The following is a 16,283-nucleotide window of genomic DNA, read 5'->3' on the forward strand; positions in this document are numbered from 1 at the left end:
CGGCCATTCGGAACGAAATGTAGAACTGGGCACATCGAAATTATACTGGTTCTATAACATATATTTAAATTTAATCGGAATACGGTAATTCTTCAAGAGTTTCAAGTGATTTACTATTCGAGTTGGCTAAAAGTGTTAAAGTTCTCATGAAGTTAATCAAGTGTTATATAATATTATAATTTATATAAATCTGTAATTGGTGTCTAATTGTGTGATTATTTGATGGAATACAGAGGCAATATTGTGAAATACTCCTCCTTGGCTGGTATTTAACAAGGCAAAATAATGAAATTGTCTAATGGTGAGTGTTATACTTTTTCAATTTAAATACAAGTAATTTATTCAATTTATCACATTGTGAGATATATTTAATTATTTTAAATACTTATTGAATTTAAGGAGGAATTTAAAATCTATTAGTTATCCACGATTTAATGTATTATAGTATTAATCAAGTAGTGTCAGTTAATGTGTCCTATTGACATACTTGAACACGTGTTGGCTTGTATGAACGGAGAATGTACTTATAGATATTTCATAACTGTTAATATTTTCTTCAATTGTTTCAATATTTAATCTGTATTTTTCGATACAGTTTTGATAGTTCATTTTTTTTTGTTTTTTTTCTAAATAAAATAAGAAAAGATAATATACTGATTTTCCGTTTAAAAGAACCTGATATTGAATTACCTATAAAACGGTATATTTCTAGTGCAGTTCGTAAGTGCATAATTGAAATATTTGAATTTAATGCTAAATTTATTCAGATTCATAATCTTTAGCCATAGATTTGATAATACACTAATTAATATCTTTTAATAGAGAAAATAGGTCTAACAACTCTAACCCCTCAAATACTTTATATAGTTGTCCTGGATCTAATATCCAGCGGCCCAGAACGGAGTCCAACGAGGCACGTTACAAAGTACACAACCTTCATGAAAAGCGACGAACACAATTTGGAAAATTTATCAATTATGTCACCACCTATAACCTTACCTAATTCTACTTTAAAATTCTCCCTGTAGTTTTTCACTTCATCTGTATCATCCTCGTGCACAGCACGCATTGTTTCTACCATGATGTAAAGTACGCTAAGTATAACACGCAAATCAGTTGAATCTGCCAGGCTCACTGCGAGTTTCCTTAATGCTGTAGAAGCTGCCGTGCTGTTTCTATAGAAAAAGACAGAGAAAGATTTAGCGTTTGTTTTAACAAATTCATGCATGAACACGAATAGGCATATTCTTATGTTTCAGCACCAAGAAATAGCATATATATATACAGAGATGATTACACAAAAACTAATTGGTAAAATTGTCAATGTTGCTTTTTGTACCGATATCTGTCCAGAGTACATAATGTTAGTTCATAAATTATATAGGGAAGTATATAGACCCCTAATGTATTTAGTTCAACGCGACTGCATTTTTTGAACTAAGTATACAATAACTACGTCTTACACATCAAATTACTAACATGCAAAAGGATATCTAAAATACTCAAATTTACATTTCTTTTCTAAGTCCTCTACTATCTCACAGAGTTCTTCGAATAGATTGTGTCCAATACATATGTACAATCACATCTAAAAGAGAATTGTATTTTTGGTCTCTTAAGATCTTCATTACAAGTCGATTATTAAAAATATTTTACCTACGCTTTTTAATTTACTGTTTTAAAAACAAAGAGGATTTGTATAATATATTTATCTATACACATCAATAGATAGATAAAGATGGTTATCAAAATAATGGAAACTCCTGTAGTTTGCAGCAAAGAAAATGTGTGATGTCGTAATTCTAAGGATGCGTGAATAGCGCCTGGCCGTTGTTTCCGGTTTTTTAGGTGACAGTCTCTAGTTCGTCAGACAGTTAAAATACAAAGAAGTATAACTTCCTAAGTTTCAAAGAGACCAAATTGTAAGTAGGTGGTTAGTTGGAACATGTATAGGTGTATCTAAATAGTATATCACTGTATCTCTAAGGTGACAATATGTTAGATGTATCGTGAGAAATACTGTCCAAAGTGATGGCCTAGAAAACGAATGGCGAAACAACATCGGCAAAGAATAACAATGGGACGGAAGGTAAGCCTCATGACAGAGATCATCGAGCAATGAAGAGGATTTTCACCAAGAACTATAGAGCAAATGCATCAGAGTGACTGAGAAACTCAATCAGTACCTGGAACAGCCAATTCCGACAATCAAGTTCGATGCGAGTTCTATAACCTGAAGAGCCACGGTTGGACTGTAGTTTCCAAGCCGCTGATCGCCGTCAATAATGCTTTAGCACGAAGAAAGTGGAGCCAAGGATATATATATAAAGTGGACCGACGGTGAATGGAAACTTGTGGTGTGATTCAATAAATCGTATTCCATCTTATTTCAAACGACCAACCTTGTCATATATGGCTCGATGCTGCGGATCGTAATTTCCTGGTATTACGCGGACATTTTAGGTGACAATGTGCATCTTGTAGTCCAGATGTTTTCAGTCGATGATGCAAGTTTCCAATATGATAATACACCAACTCACACTGCTGGAGCTGTTGAAGCGGGGTTTTATGAACATCGGGATAAAGTAAAACGTCCCCTGGTCCACCCAATATCTAGGCCGTAACATTATGAATCCCTGTGATCAGATCCCAAGATCAGACTCCAGAGCCGAAGTAGATGTTCTTCTCCGTCTTCGTTGACAGAACTGAGTGCTGCTCCACATGATAATTGGTGCAGTGCTCCACTGAAAATCATTCATAACCTATATGCCACCATTCCACGACGAATCACGGCTGTTGTGCAGAATAAAGTTGGTCCTACGCCATATTAACCAGGTAAAAGTAGCATTCTCTTCAAGTGTTTTCACATTTTGATTAGTTGAAATGACCATTCTTCGTACAGGCAGAATAGCTCTAGAAAATACTTTAGTGCCCTTCATATTTATAATACGTACTTCAATGAAAGTGTAATAATTCCATAAGATATTGTAAAGTGGTTATATTTTGCACCAAGCACAGAAAGTGTTTCCCTCGAGTGTGCTGGCAATAATATTCTTGTATTTTGAGACATAGTAATGACGCGATATCACAGGCGGTAACGTAGATACCTGGAAGAACTAACCGCAACTGACCTGTTACTTGCTCTGTAAGAAGATATTGAAGTTTAGTGGACATATTTACACAAAAGATAAATCAAAATGAATCTATATCCATCTTTGTTAATGTATACTGTGAAGAAGTAAGCGATATAAGTTGGATTTCGATGTCTGTGAAAACGATATCGGAGTGAGTAGTTCTGCTATTACTCAGGCAATAAAGAGCGAGATTCCATATTGCTCTATATTCAATTAAGAATGAGATAACTCTGCATCATGTGGAAATGTAGAAAACCGATTACAGATTACAAGTACCAACTGCTGAAAGTATTAAGATCGGAACAATACAAGAACGGGGAGCTAAGAAAGCTAAGAGCACAACTATATAAGAGTGTGGCACACGATGATTTGCAAGAGGTGGATGCTGGTACTAGCAAAAAATCCAAATCAATTCACGAATTCCCTTTACGTCTGGTTCATTTTCCCTGCATTTTAGCCAGAGACATGGGTGGAAATTGAACCATAATATTGCAGATAATTTTATTGTAGATAAAAAGATATAACTATGAGACACGAAATTACGGTAATTTGAAGTAGCAAATTTGATACATTATTTATATTTTTAATCTAGAAAGATTAAAACAGAGATAGAAGTAGCAATATCATAACTATGAACAAACTACAATTCTTAACCATCTGCTTTATGCGATTTGTTATGCAATTCGTTATCTTCCTTGGAATAAGAAGCTAAGGAGTAAATTATGAAAAATCCATCGAAACCCACAGGGTAAAAGCCAGAATATTTGAAAACATTCTGTTGTGTTTTGATAACATGTAATTCATCCTACCTTTCTTTTCCATAAGGGATTGAGAGTTGGTGTTAGTTTCCAAACGGGTTGGAGATTCCAAGAAACGAAATTAAATTACATTTCCTTATACTGTCAGTGTTTCAATCTTCATGACATAATAAAAGTACCTTTTTTAGAGTATACTAGAGCAGAAAATAAAAACAATAATTTTGAAGGTAAAGCACTGATAGGTGTTAATAAAGTTTGCTGCACACTTGTTGGTGAGTTGCCTTGTTTTCTTTTCATTTTACTTTTTAAAAAGGCTTAAGACAATATATTTTTTCAGGAATTCAGATAAAGAATTTTGTAATTTATTTTCTGTAAAGGGTCTTTCCTGGTAAGATAGTGAAATCGGCCCTTGATCCAAATTGGGTCGCTATTAGCCAAAAAGGTTACCCTTGACCTAAAACTACCTCCAAAAAAAATTGGACCCCCTACCCCCTCCTCTTACCGAATTATTGTATCATACATGCTCAAAATTGAACATTTTTTAATTTTGGTGGGGATGGTCCAAAAATTTTGAATGTTTCATATATTGTAGATACTATCTAGATGCAAATATGTATTTTTTTCAAAACTATCAATTAATATTATATTAATTTTTTTGCGTGTTGAAAATTTCAAAAAATTGTAGAAAAAAATATTTGGGGGGGGGGACACGTTCCTGATTTTTTGGTTAAAAATTTGTTATACCCTTAAGTACAACATATATTTTTTTCGGGGCCTGAAAGTGATGGCAACATTGTCAAGAAATAAATAAATAAATAAATAAAACTGAAAGCAAACGTGTTTTTCGCACAGTTTTTCCACCATTTTAGGGCCCTCAAGGTGAGGACCCCCTTCAAACAATCCTTTGCCAAAGTCCACAATTTCCCTTTCTCTTGCGTCCCTTCTGCTTCTGTCGTTTTTCGGCTGCTTCGATTGTGTTTATTTCGAAACAGAAACACCAAATATATCTCCGCAACAGTGCTTCCACTTCACCCGACTCTTGCACAACAAAGTTACACACAGCTCGCGGTAGAGAGCGCTACCGGTAGAGAGTGCCACTGTGTGCAACCACTGAGGCAAGCACTGTTAGATACGAGGAACCGACGCAAGGTTTTAACTTTGCAAGAGTCGGTTGAAGTGGAAGCACTGTAACAGAGATATAGTTGGTGTTTTTATTCCGAAATGGACAGAATCGAAGCAGCCAAAGAACGACACAAGCAGAACGCACGCAAGAAAAAAGGAAAATTGTGAACTTTGGCAAAGAATTGTTTGAAGAGGCTTTCACCCTGAGGGCCCTAAAATGGTGGGAAAACTGTACGAAAAACACGTTTGTCTTTAGTTTTATTTCTTTTTGACAACGTTGCCATCACTTTCAGGCCCCGAAAAAATATATGTTGTACATAAGGGTATAATAATTTTTTAACCAAAAAAATCAGGAACGTGTCCCCCCAATTTTTTTTCTACAATTTTTTGCAATTTTCAACATGCAAAAAATATTTAAAAAATACTAATCGATAGTTTTGAAAAAAATGCACATTTGCATCTAGATACTATCTACAATCTGTAAAACTTTCAAAATTTTTGGACCACCCCCGCCAAAATTAAAAAATGTTCAATTTTGAGCATGTCTGATACGATAATTCGGAAAGGGGTGGGAGGAGGTCAAAAATTGTTTGGGGGTACTTTTAGGTCAAGGTTAACCTTTTGGGTGAATAGCAACCCAATTTGGATCAAGGATCGATTTCACTATCTTACTACGAAAGACCCTTTCTCCAGCAAATGATTGTAATTAGTACTCAAAATAAACATACAAAGATGATGGGAAGACTTCAAAATTGTGGATTCTTATAAATAATATATATATATATATATATATATATATATATATATATATATATATATATATATATATATATATATATATATATATATATATAAGGACTATTTGTTACTTGTATTTCTGGTGTGTAGGCCCTGGACTTTGTGGTTGATGAACAAACACCGTGACAGTGAGTTTTCTCGGAACTCTCGTTTCCTTTCAATTCTTCATTCCACAATTAGCATCCGTCTCAATACCACAGTCTCCTTTAGCTTCAGTTCATAATCATAAGACGTTAAATTAAAAAAATAAAATAAAATAAAAAATAAAATGTACGAATAATGCTGATGTTCGATTATGTTAAAATCACCCCTACACATTTTAAATTACATACATTTCTTACCCGACCACTGAAAGAATGTTACGATTCTTCTAAAAGCACTCCCTAGAATTTAAGTAGCGTATATTTAAGTATGTTTACGTTACTTCTCACTTAATGAGTCCGTTAAAAACAACATAAATAACCAACTTCGCTTCTCGTTTTTTTTCTGGGGGGCACGACGACTCAGTGATAGAGTGCTTATCTCTGCTGTGTCGGGTTGCTGGTTCAATCTCCGGCTACGTAAGATTGTGGTGGACAACATCATGTTTGTAGTTTTTCTCGGGGTACTCCTTCCACCTTCTCATTCAACCAATAATTTCATCATTTTTCGCTTGCCTTAATAGAAGTCACACAGGGTGGCCACTCCTTTAGGAGTTTGAAATTCCCCGACTTTTCCCGGTTTTCCAGACCTTTCAGAAAATTTCCGGAAAAAGATCTAAGCAAAATTCGTCACAAAGCTCTAAGTGAACTAGAATGCAGAGTCACTAAGTCTAAAAGAAACACTGCAAAGGGTAACTGTGGTCTAATTTTAATCTAATTTTCTAATTTCTCATTTTCTAAGGTCTAATTTTCAACACTTACCTGCCAATATTTCTCCACTACTGATCCATACCACTTTGGTAACTTTTAGTCTGAAGAGTAACACTATTTACAAAAGACGACACACTGTAACTGTTTCTAAAATACAACAGGACAATCACTGAATTGTTTTTAATATCTCACATCACATCATTAAAAACCGAACTATTGGGATTAATGCAACATTCACTGAAATGACCAAGACCTCAAATCACTAATTTCATCAATTGCAGAGAGCTTTTCCTTAATCTCAGCCAACAACTTCATTTTCTTTACCTTACCCTTAATGGCATTTCTCTTCTTCTGTTTCTTCTCGTCCTCTTTCTGGTTCTTCAAGGATTCAACTAAACTGCATGAGCATTGAAGGCAGCACGGAAAACCTCTTTTGTAATTTTGAACTTTACTACCGACAGCTGAAATTGTATAGTGCAATTAGATTCTGCCCACTTTGATTTTCAATCAAACATTCTTTGTTGATTGAAAATCCCCTCTCTACACTGGCATTCCCATGAGGAAGAATTAGGAGAAATTTCATAAAATCAGTCATCTACGCTGTGCATGAATCTAGCATTTCCATCCAATGGTCATCTAATCTCTCATTTTTTCTATCATAAGTTTTCGTTGCTTCCAACACCAGAGAATTGTGAGAAAAAGTTTTAAATTCACCTTCGATTTGATCAGCCTATGCTCCTGAAAGCCAATTTCTGGATACCACGATTTCCAGACAATTGGACACACTCTTTGCAGCTACCTTGTCATCCACAAATACATTTGGATCCAGAAAGGAAATTAATCTTGTCACCTTGAATTACAAAGGTGACCTTTCCATTATTTTCACTATAAATTTCTGGCACCCTGTATCGAAAATCTTTGCGAAATTCAAGAATCTCTTTTTGAGACAAAGAATTGATTTTCGTTCAGAATTCTTAGATGTATAGCCAATGTTTACAAATTTAGCTTCTTTCAGGTTTTCGTTTTTCTGAAAATTAATGTTCACTAATAACTTTCCTACCAAAGTACTATCTTTCACAAAACGACCAGCTACCGACAACACAACAGCATCGGGAGAATTGTAAAGGAAAGGAGCTAAGGGAGCCTCTTCCTGAAATTCGCGTAAAAATGGTTCAACAGTCTTTGCTAATGTTGTGAAAAAGCCCAGTTTTGCACAAAGCAACTTATCATTTATGGAATTTCTTACAGTATCAAAGCTCTTACATCTTGGTACTTTCCTTTCGTCAGCAGCATGCTACATATACTTCATCACGTGGGGTAATATTTCCATGGCTTGGGAAACAGTGAAGCAACCTCTGCATTTTCCGTCCATCTAAAGCTTCAATTTTGTATATGCGAGAGAGAAAACACAGAACATCCTGTGAATCTTACATAATCTGCTCGACGAGATGGAATGTCTTTGAACAAATTATAAGAAGTCCTCAGATATTCTTCTAGTTTCCAGCCTGTTGCTTGCATGGCAGCTCTGAAAGCACAATTCATAGTATGCAGTCCACAACCTACAATATCAAGGAGGATTGAATCTGAAGATGAACTTGCAAGATTTCTGCAAATACTTAGAAATTTGAAATTAACATGAAGGCCACCCATGGAAATTTAAACCATTTTTTTCTGGTTAGGTGCCATTCTTCAATGTTTGTACATGTTGAATGTCCAAGGAAAATTAAATCCAAATATCTAGACGAAACTTAGTTTTCATTTATGTCCCAAAAGCGAATCGTGAGGTCCATTTGCTGCAATTGTGAGACTTTGTGAGACTTTCATCAAACCCAAAAACGTAATGTCTGCAGTTTTGTAGTTCATCGAGAAGATCCACTTTTAAATAGTGGCCCAAGCCCACGAAAAATGGTATAAGTTAACATCGTCGTTGTAATTGCATCTTACTATAAATTTCGCTATCACGGAACATCAACTTGAAATTTGCTGCGAGTCGGGAAGCAGACCGGAGTGACCAGTATTCCATTGCAGCCTTCAAACATCACAGAATTTCAACTTTAGTCACAAACTCGTACACAATAAAAGACTTCATAACATCAGCCTTTGGTTTATTTGTGATCAATTTTTCTGAAGCCACTACTGTCTCTTTGTTTACGGCCACCTCTTCAATGATACACGAAGATCTTGGATTTTCAACAGCAGTACTAACCATTTCGATCTTTTGACAAAAACTTGAAATCGGCTGATTTACCAACTACAGGTAGTTCTAAACAGCTGCACTGAGTTTCTTACCTTCCATGTGGCTAGTGAAGCCTACTTGCCCATATAGCTGAGGATAAAAGTAGTTCTCCAAATTTTGAAAAATGCTGCATTCTTATTGTCCTTCACAGGAGAAAGTCACAATGAGGAATTTAGGGTTCAACAGACAGTTCTTTGAGAAATATGACTTCTTAGACATGAGTGCGACGTATTATGCAATTTCAGTAAATTAAAAAAAATAAATAAATAAAAAAATAAATAAATAAAAAAACGAAAAAGAAAGAAAAAAGAAAACTCGACAATTTCATTACGACATAACAAGGTTAGGTTAGGGTAGATAATAAACTATCGCACATATACGAGGAATAATTTCGTATTGGTTACCAACCTGAATACTAACCAATGTTCATTTATACTTCAAGAACTACTAATAAGAAATCCATTCTGGCATGGCCTGCAAGCAGTCGGTTCATTTCGAAGTAGGTATTGCATATTCTAAGCTATATTGCATTTTTTGCACTAGTCCCCTTATGCGCCGCATATCCACATCGCTAAAACCCCCGGTCTTACGGACGCACCCCCAGCCGGATATTGAGTACTTCATATTTCCGTAAGTCCTGAGATCACAATCCATCCTTTTCATATAAATAACTGCTTGAATCTCGCACCGATTAAACAATTCGAAAATACACTGCTTCAGCACAAATATTTCACTAATATCTTATCCATGTTGCACTACACAGTACGAATCTACAGACTAGTCGTTGCGCAACGTTGGAATCGATTGCACAAATTTCTTCTCTATAAAGCAGTTAAACGTTATATTAAATAAATTCCTAAAAATTATGAATAAGGTAGAAGAAAATCCACTATTTAGCTGCAACTGTAATCCACTTGAATTCGCAAACGAGATGGTCCAGATTGGTGAATGGTCACTTCGCTTCCACGCAATATTCTTCTTCTCATCTTTTCCTTTACACTTTTAGTGGTGTCATTACAAAGGTACCGAAACACGAAACACCCCCCTCATTCCCATCCCGTTTGCGCCAACGAAACGCAAAATTTGCGTATGAATTAGCGGTAAACGGTATAGCATTATAAATGGATTTTGCATTGTTTGCGTTACAACTCAGCAACGCAACAAAAAATACAAAATCCAATTATAATTGATGTGCCGTGTACCGCAAATCAAAACACAAACTTCGTGTTGTGTTGACGCAAACCGGATGGGAATGTGGTCCACGAAACACATATTGACTTGCGTGAACGTAACGCGAAATTTACGACCTCTTTGCGACTTCTTTGGCTCCTATCTAGTTACGCATATTGAATATCAGCAACAGTAATATGAAAATCTCGAATATGACACAAAATAATCTATTAACGCTGAATATGGAATTTTTCCTTCTACAATTTTCCTTCGTCCAAGCGGTGTCGCCTCTTGAAGGAAATCATTTCTATAAAAATTAAATTTTGTAGGTACAAGTTAAAGGAAGAAAGATAACCTATTGTGCTAATTTCTTTATACAGCTTTATGATGCTGTATGAAGCTTCCTACCCTTAGCTCTTAACGATAAAATTTAAACATTCACCGATGTGACTTCCCTCAAAAGCCGCCAATGCGTCCGAGGCCCCGCAAACTGACGGTATGAAATGGTAAAATATCACTTACATATTTATCTGTGACTGTATGCATGAATTTACAGTGCCATTTCAGACACAGATCAATTTAAAATGTAATTAGAATTCAATATAATTATATAATACGCACGATAAAACACAACCAGCGCTCTTTCTTTAATAAAGTGACAGCCCACTTGCTTTGGCGCACTATAAAACAGGCCATGTTTGCAACTATGGTATTGGCTACCTGAAGGTCATGCGAACAGCATTGGCTCCGTCCTCTCCGCTAGTACCGATTGATTCATTATTGTTGTGAGTGGAGGTCTGGGGGCGGAATCCTTAGAGACCGAGAGGATTTTGAATGAAAATACGGAGGCTAAATGGCTGGGAAGATAGTAAATACTTAAATTTTCATCGAAGCAGAAATTCCCGGCCTTTTTCAAAATTTCCTGACTTCTCCCGGTGTTTGTAAATTCCCCTCACTTTTGCATGTTTCAGTTTTCCAGATGAGTGGCCACCCTGACAGAATATCTTTTTATACAAATAAAATGGAGGAATAGGTTGATAGGTTACTGGAAATCAGAATAATTTGGTAGTCTAACTGGAAGCTATGAACATCAATTGGCATACGAATTGACACATACACCTTATGTCAATTCAGTTGAGTTGATTTTGAGTTTAACGACCCGTTCAGCAGCGAGGCTATATGAGACGTGGACGTACTGATTAACGTGGAATCCGAACCACATGAGCTCTCGCCGGGAATCGAACCCGGGTCTCCCACGCCAAAGGCGCGTACGCTAACCGCTTAGCCACGGAGGAGCTCTTTGTGTCAATTCATAAACAGATATTTAAATTAAATACTGACGGCTACAGTCTCGAGATAGATATTATAGCCTACGATACATGAAAGAACACTCATCAATATTGAATATACACACAAAATGCGTGTGTGAATGTCAAGGAGACAATAAGTAAATTTATTAATCTACACTCGGTACTCAGAACAGATACCTGGTACTTCTCTTGAACATGCCTGTTGAACTACTGAACGTAACAAACAAGAGTAAATACTAATAAATTTTATAACTGGTTTAATCAAAATACACAACACTGACACGATATAAAAATATCGAATAAATATTTTGGTTTTCTGACTATAAGAGAGTAAGACCAAGATAAGGCATCATTTCTAAACTTTAGCTAAAATATTTGTTTTCCTCGCTTCTTCGTTTGCAGGTCTAGCCAGACGAGAAAGGAATAAAAGAAATATCCTTTGCTTCTCTTACTTGAAATATGGTTACCCAATGTTGGTCATTAATAAATTAAAATCAGCTTAAATTCATCAACCAACTGAAAAGTAAGTGCTCTGGAAATAAGTTGCAATTGATTTCAATTGCAATTAATTTCAACTGCATTTAATTTGAATTTGTCCTTTGCAATTACTATTACTTCTGATTGAATTCAATCCTAAAATTTGCAATTAAAATTAAGTGGTCATCAGGGAATTAAAACTTGTTAATGTTAATTGCAATTAAAGTAAGTGATTAAAAGTTCAGATAAGATGTATGTATATCGCGTTGTCCACCTGTCGTTACTGCATCAAAGAGTTTAAATAAGTTACATGCAATGATGGATAAAGACCAACCCCACGTCCCTTCTGGAAAGAGAGCAAAAAAGATGACCGTCACAAACGACATATTATGTTTAATGCTCCATCCCTCTCGGGAAGGTGGACCTAGTCACATACATGGTTTAAGTACGACTGCTAAAGTAGCGACCGACCAAAACAGAGCCATAGACCGTCACAAACTTTGCACTTTGAGGTATGCGACTCGTCAATACTCGCACTACCACAATCATTTTTGGATCCGCGTTTCTTCTTAATCGGTACGTTTGTTATCTGATTCTGACTCAGTGATATAAATAAGCCCCTCCCCGCCCGTGATTACCATTCTCCGCTCCCTGCCATTTTCCAAACACACCATATTACACCTACCGAACGGAAGGCAATATTGACGCAGTGTTCTGACGACCCCGTCATCATTATCTGGCCCGCAAGTGGTCCACTACACTGGTCAGGAATTAGCAAGACAACTGTTCAGAAGCTTTATCGCATGTTTTCAATCGCGTTCAAAACGGACTTTTTAAAGAGGGACCTCACCAACGATTTCCTCATTAAAATCCTATTTTACCTAGCCATCTACGGTTCACTTAAAGACCTACATCTGACCACCATCTACACTTTATTCAGAAATAACAAATCCCTTAATTCTATCTTTTCTCTAGAAACCACAAACCAAGCAACCAAAAAACTATTCTTCCCAGTATTGGAAGCTCACCGAATGCATCTTTGCTTTTTCCGACTAGAACCTCCAATTCCATATCTAGATATCATACTTCAAAGACAATACTCACTTCCTACAAATTACTCGCTCCATTACCAAGCCTATATCTCCTGAAACTACCGTAGCCTTTGTAGATGTAACTCCATTATATAGAAATATCCTATTTACCCACGGTCTTGGCGCCCTAAAGAGTTTCTGAACTGTGGCGCAGAACCCCTCAAAAACTAAGTACACATTCCCAATCTAAATTACCCAATTTATCCTAGCCATAAACCACTTCACACTTGAAAATGCCCGCTACCTTACAATCAAAAGCAATACCTTGTATTCATATGCCAACCTATTCATTGAACGTCTAGAATATAAATACTCTGCTTAACATCACTTCAATCTTTGCTATGACTTCGGTTCATAGGCAACATTCTCCTAATACAGACCCATGGTAGACAAACACTGGGACTAGTGCAATAGTACCCAAACAAATATTCAATCACATTTTCATGATCTTTCTCCAACAATATAGACACATTCCTTGATGGGAACATCAGACTTGAAAGAAAAAATCAGTTTAACATCCCACGATTATGCCCTATCGGCTAAGAGAGAGGACGATTAAGAGAAATGAATGATGATGGAAGAGTTGAGTTGATTTTGAGTTTAACGTCCCTTTCAGCAGCGAGGCTATATGAGACGGGACCTACTGATTAACGTGGAATCTGAACCACATGAGGTCCAGCCGGGAATCGAACCCGGGTCTTCCACGCCAAAGGCACAGACGCTAACCGCTTAGACCCGAAGCAGCTCAATGATGATGGAAGAATTGGTGGAATGATAATGTGGGAGGAAACGGGAGTACCCCGAGGAAACCCATGGACACGATGTTGTCCACCACAAATTTACTTGGGCAGGGATCGAACCAGGGACCCCACGCACCAGAGGTAAGTGCTCTACCACTGAACCATCGTGAACCACAACGGCAGACTTTAGAATGGGCATCTGACATACACATCAAATCAACCAACAATATGAAAAATACCTCAATTTGAAGAAGTAACACTCGAACCGCATCAAATGTTTATTACCCTATGTCTTGGCTACTAAGGGAACCGGCATCTCTTCCCTGAGTAACTACCTCAAGAACCTCTCGTCAGGATTCTCCAACCGGGGATACCCCATCAACCTTAACAAATAATTCCATACGAGCTTTCCTACCCAATATAATCCTAGTCTCCATTTCCTATTAAAAAAAAAAAATAAAATATATCTTCCTTATTCTATATTTGCCACCTCATCTGAAACCGGAAAGGTTTCCCGACTCGCCCGCAAATCGTTCACCGAAGGTCCTCGAACTTCCACAAAATCTCATTACGAGAACTGGTCCATTCAAAGACCCAGCATCTCAACTAAAGAAATGCCACAAACCAGGGTGTGAAACATTTAATATTCAATACCACTTTGATCTTCCCAAAATACAGCACGCACACACACATTTTTTGTAATTTCCATAGATCCCAAACTCATTTACATGCACTAATGTACCCTCTGTCCACATAGAGCCTTCTAAGTTCGCGGAGCTACAACTTCCCTTCCGATTTGCACCAATAATCACCGATATTCCTGAAGCGAACAAATTAATAATCTTCCTCTCCCAAAACACACAACAGTGCATGACTAAACTTCCTGCGTACACATCCTCAAAATCCTTAACCCAGACTTTACAATGCTCCTCTAAAACTCACAGAAAGACACCTATCTATACACTTACTCTGTTTCCTAACAAATATTTTTAACGCTGTTATTTCTCTCTCTCTATGAATTTTTATCTGTATACTTTTCATTCTGAATTACTCTATTTTTTATTTGTTTTTAATCATTACTAATTTCTGTTCGTTAATTTCTCAATGAATTTACATATGTTATTGTTCCAAATCCTTTCCGTATATTATATATATATATATATATATATATATATATATATATATATATATATTACTCCACTTATTCCTTCGCTCTCCTGCACTCTTACTGACCCACTCGTTCCATTACCCTTATCTTTCTCCACTAAATTACTACTACTATCAGCTTACTAAGACTGTGGCGTGACCTTACAGTCAACATGGCTTGCACCCTGACGCAGAAGAGCATTTCATTTTTCTTTTCATTATTTTTCCCTCCCCCACCTTACAACGAGATTGTATATCTAATCTATAAATTACTTCCATTTTCTTGTAGTTATTTTGGGCAACGGCGCTTAAAAATGCACAATTTGTTGATAAGAAGAAAATATAGAATATATATTGCTTTTATGTAGATAATCATGTAATGTCAGTTGTTGAAAAGAAAATGGGTATTTGTCTGTTGTTGCTATGGCAACTGAATAAATATACATAAAATAAGAAGAAGCATAGCCATAGAACCATTAAGGTGTTTAATTGTATTTACCAATTTTTGTGATTCGAACTGTGGGCTATAAATGTAACAAGTTGAAATATAAAACATAACGTTACATTTTAGATGGTGGTTCCGCCCAGGAACACCTTGAGATTAGTTTGAAGTTAAGTAAAGCAGTCTCATCATAGCGTTCAACATGGAGTATACTTTACTCAGGAGTAAGGAAAGAATTTATGGAAACATTAAAATGAGTGTTTCTGGGAATGAAAATATAAATGAATAAGCTAGTGGAACATCATGTATGGAGACATCAGCAAGTGTAGCTGACCTTATAAAACAGTTAGGTCAATCTTTGTCACAGCAAATGCAACAATTGGACACTGAATTTGAACAGAAGTTTCAGCAAATGGACACTAAATTTGAACAGAAGTTTCAACAAATGCACACAAGTTTTCAGCAAATGGATATTCAATTTCAGCAAATAGATACTAAATTTGAACAAATTACACAGACTATGACTCAACGAATGGATAATAAATTAGATCAAATAACACAGCATATTAACACTAAATTTACAATGGTACAAAGTGCAGTAAATGTGGTTGAGACGTAAGTTACTGAACATAGTAACCAGATTAAAATATTACAGGAGGAAATAGACACTGTAAAGGAAAAGATCATCACCCTAAATGTTAATCCTGATTTAATCAACAATAGGGACCATTTACCCAATGAACCTCGACTAGCAACAGAAGAAAGTGGTACACCGAAAAGTTCTTCAGAGAGAGATGAAGTGCCTGTAGCGTTGGGAAGGAAAAGAGACCTCGTTCAATACATCACAGAAAAGCCAGATGTGTAGGATCTAATTATATGAAATCGTCTCATAGTAATATCGTAACTATTATTTCAGATTCAGTGAAATACAGTCTTTAACAAAATTTAGCGGACGGTCAGAAGATATACCTGCAAGCATATTTTTAGAAAAATTCGAAGAGGAATGTG

At 36.2% G+C, this 16,283-nt stretch overlaps 1 protein-coding gene across 3 annotated transcripts in view; it reads right to left on the minus strand.

Annotated features, from left to right (window-relative positions):
• The window catches only part of Strip (striatin interacting protein), a 239,683-nt gene that overhangs the window by 182,966 nt on the left and 40,434 nt on the right, over nucleotides 1-16,283 (minus strand). For all 3 annotated transcript variants that reach the window (XM_081762663.1, XM_081762661.1, XM_081762662.1), the window contains exon 5: nucleotides 1,000-1,175. In XM_081762663.1, coding sequence (XP_081618789.1) covers nucleotides 1,000-1,175 — 176 coding nt within the window. The remainder of the gene's footprint in view (nucleotides 1-999; nucleotides 1,176-16,283) is intronic.

Source organism: Thermobia domestica, chromosome 6, assembly GCF_964235325.1.
Source record: "Thermobia domestica chromosome 6, izTheDome1.hap1.1, whole genome shotgun sequence".
Classification (NCBI taxonomy): Eukaryota; Metazoa; Arthropoda; class Insecta; order Zygentoma; family Lepismatidae; genus Thermobia; species Thermobia domestica.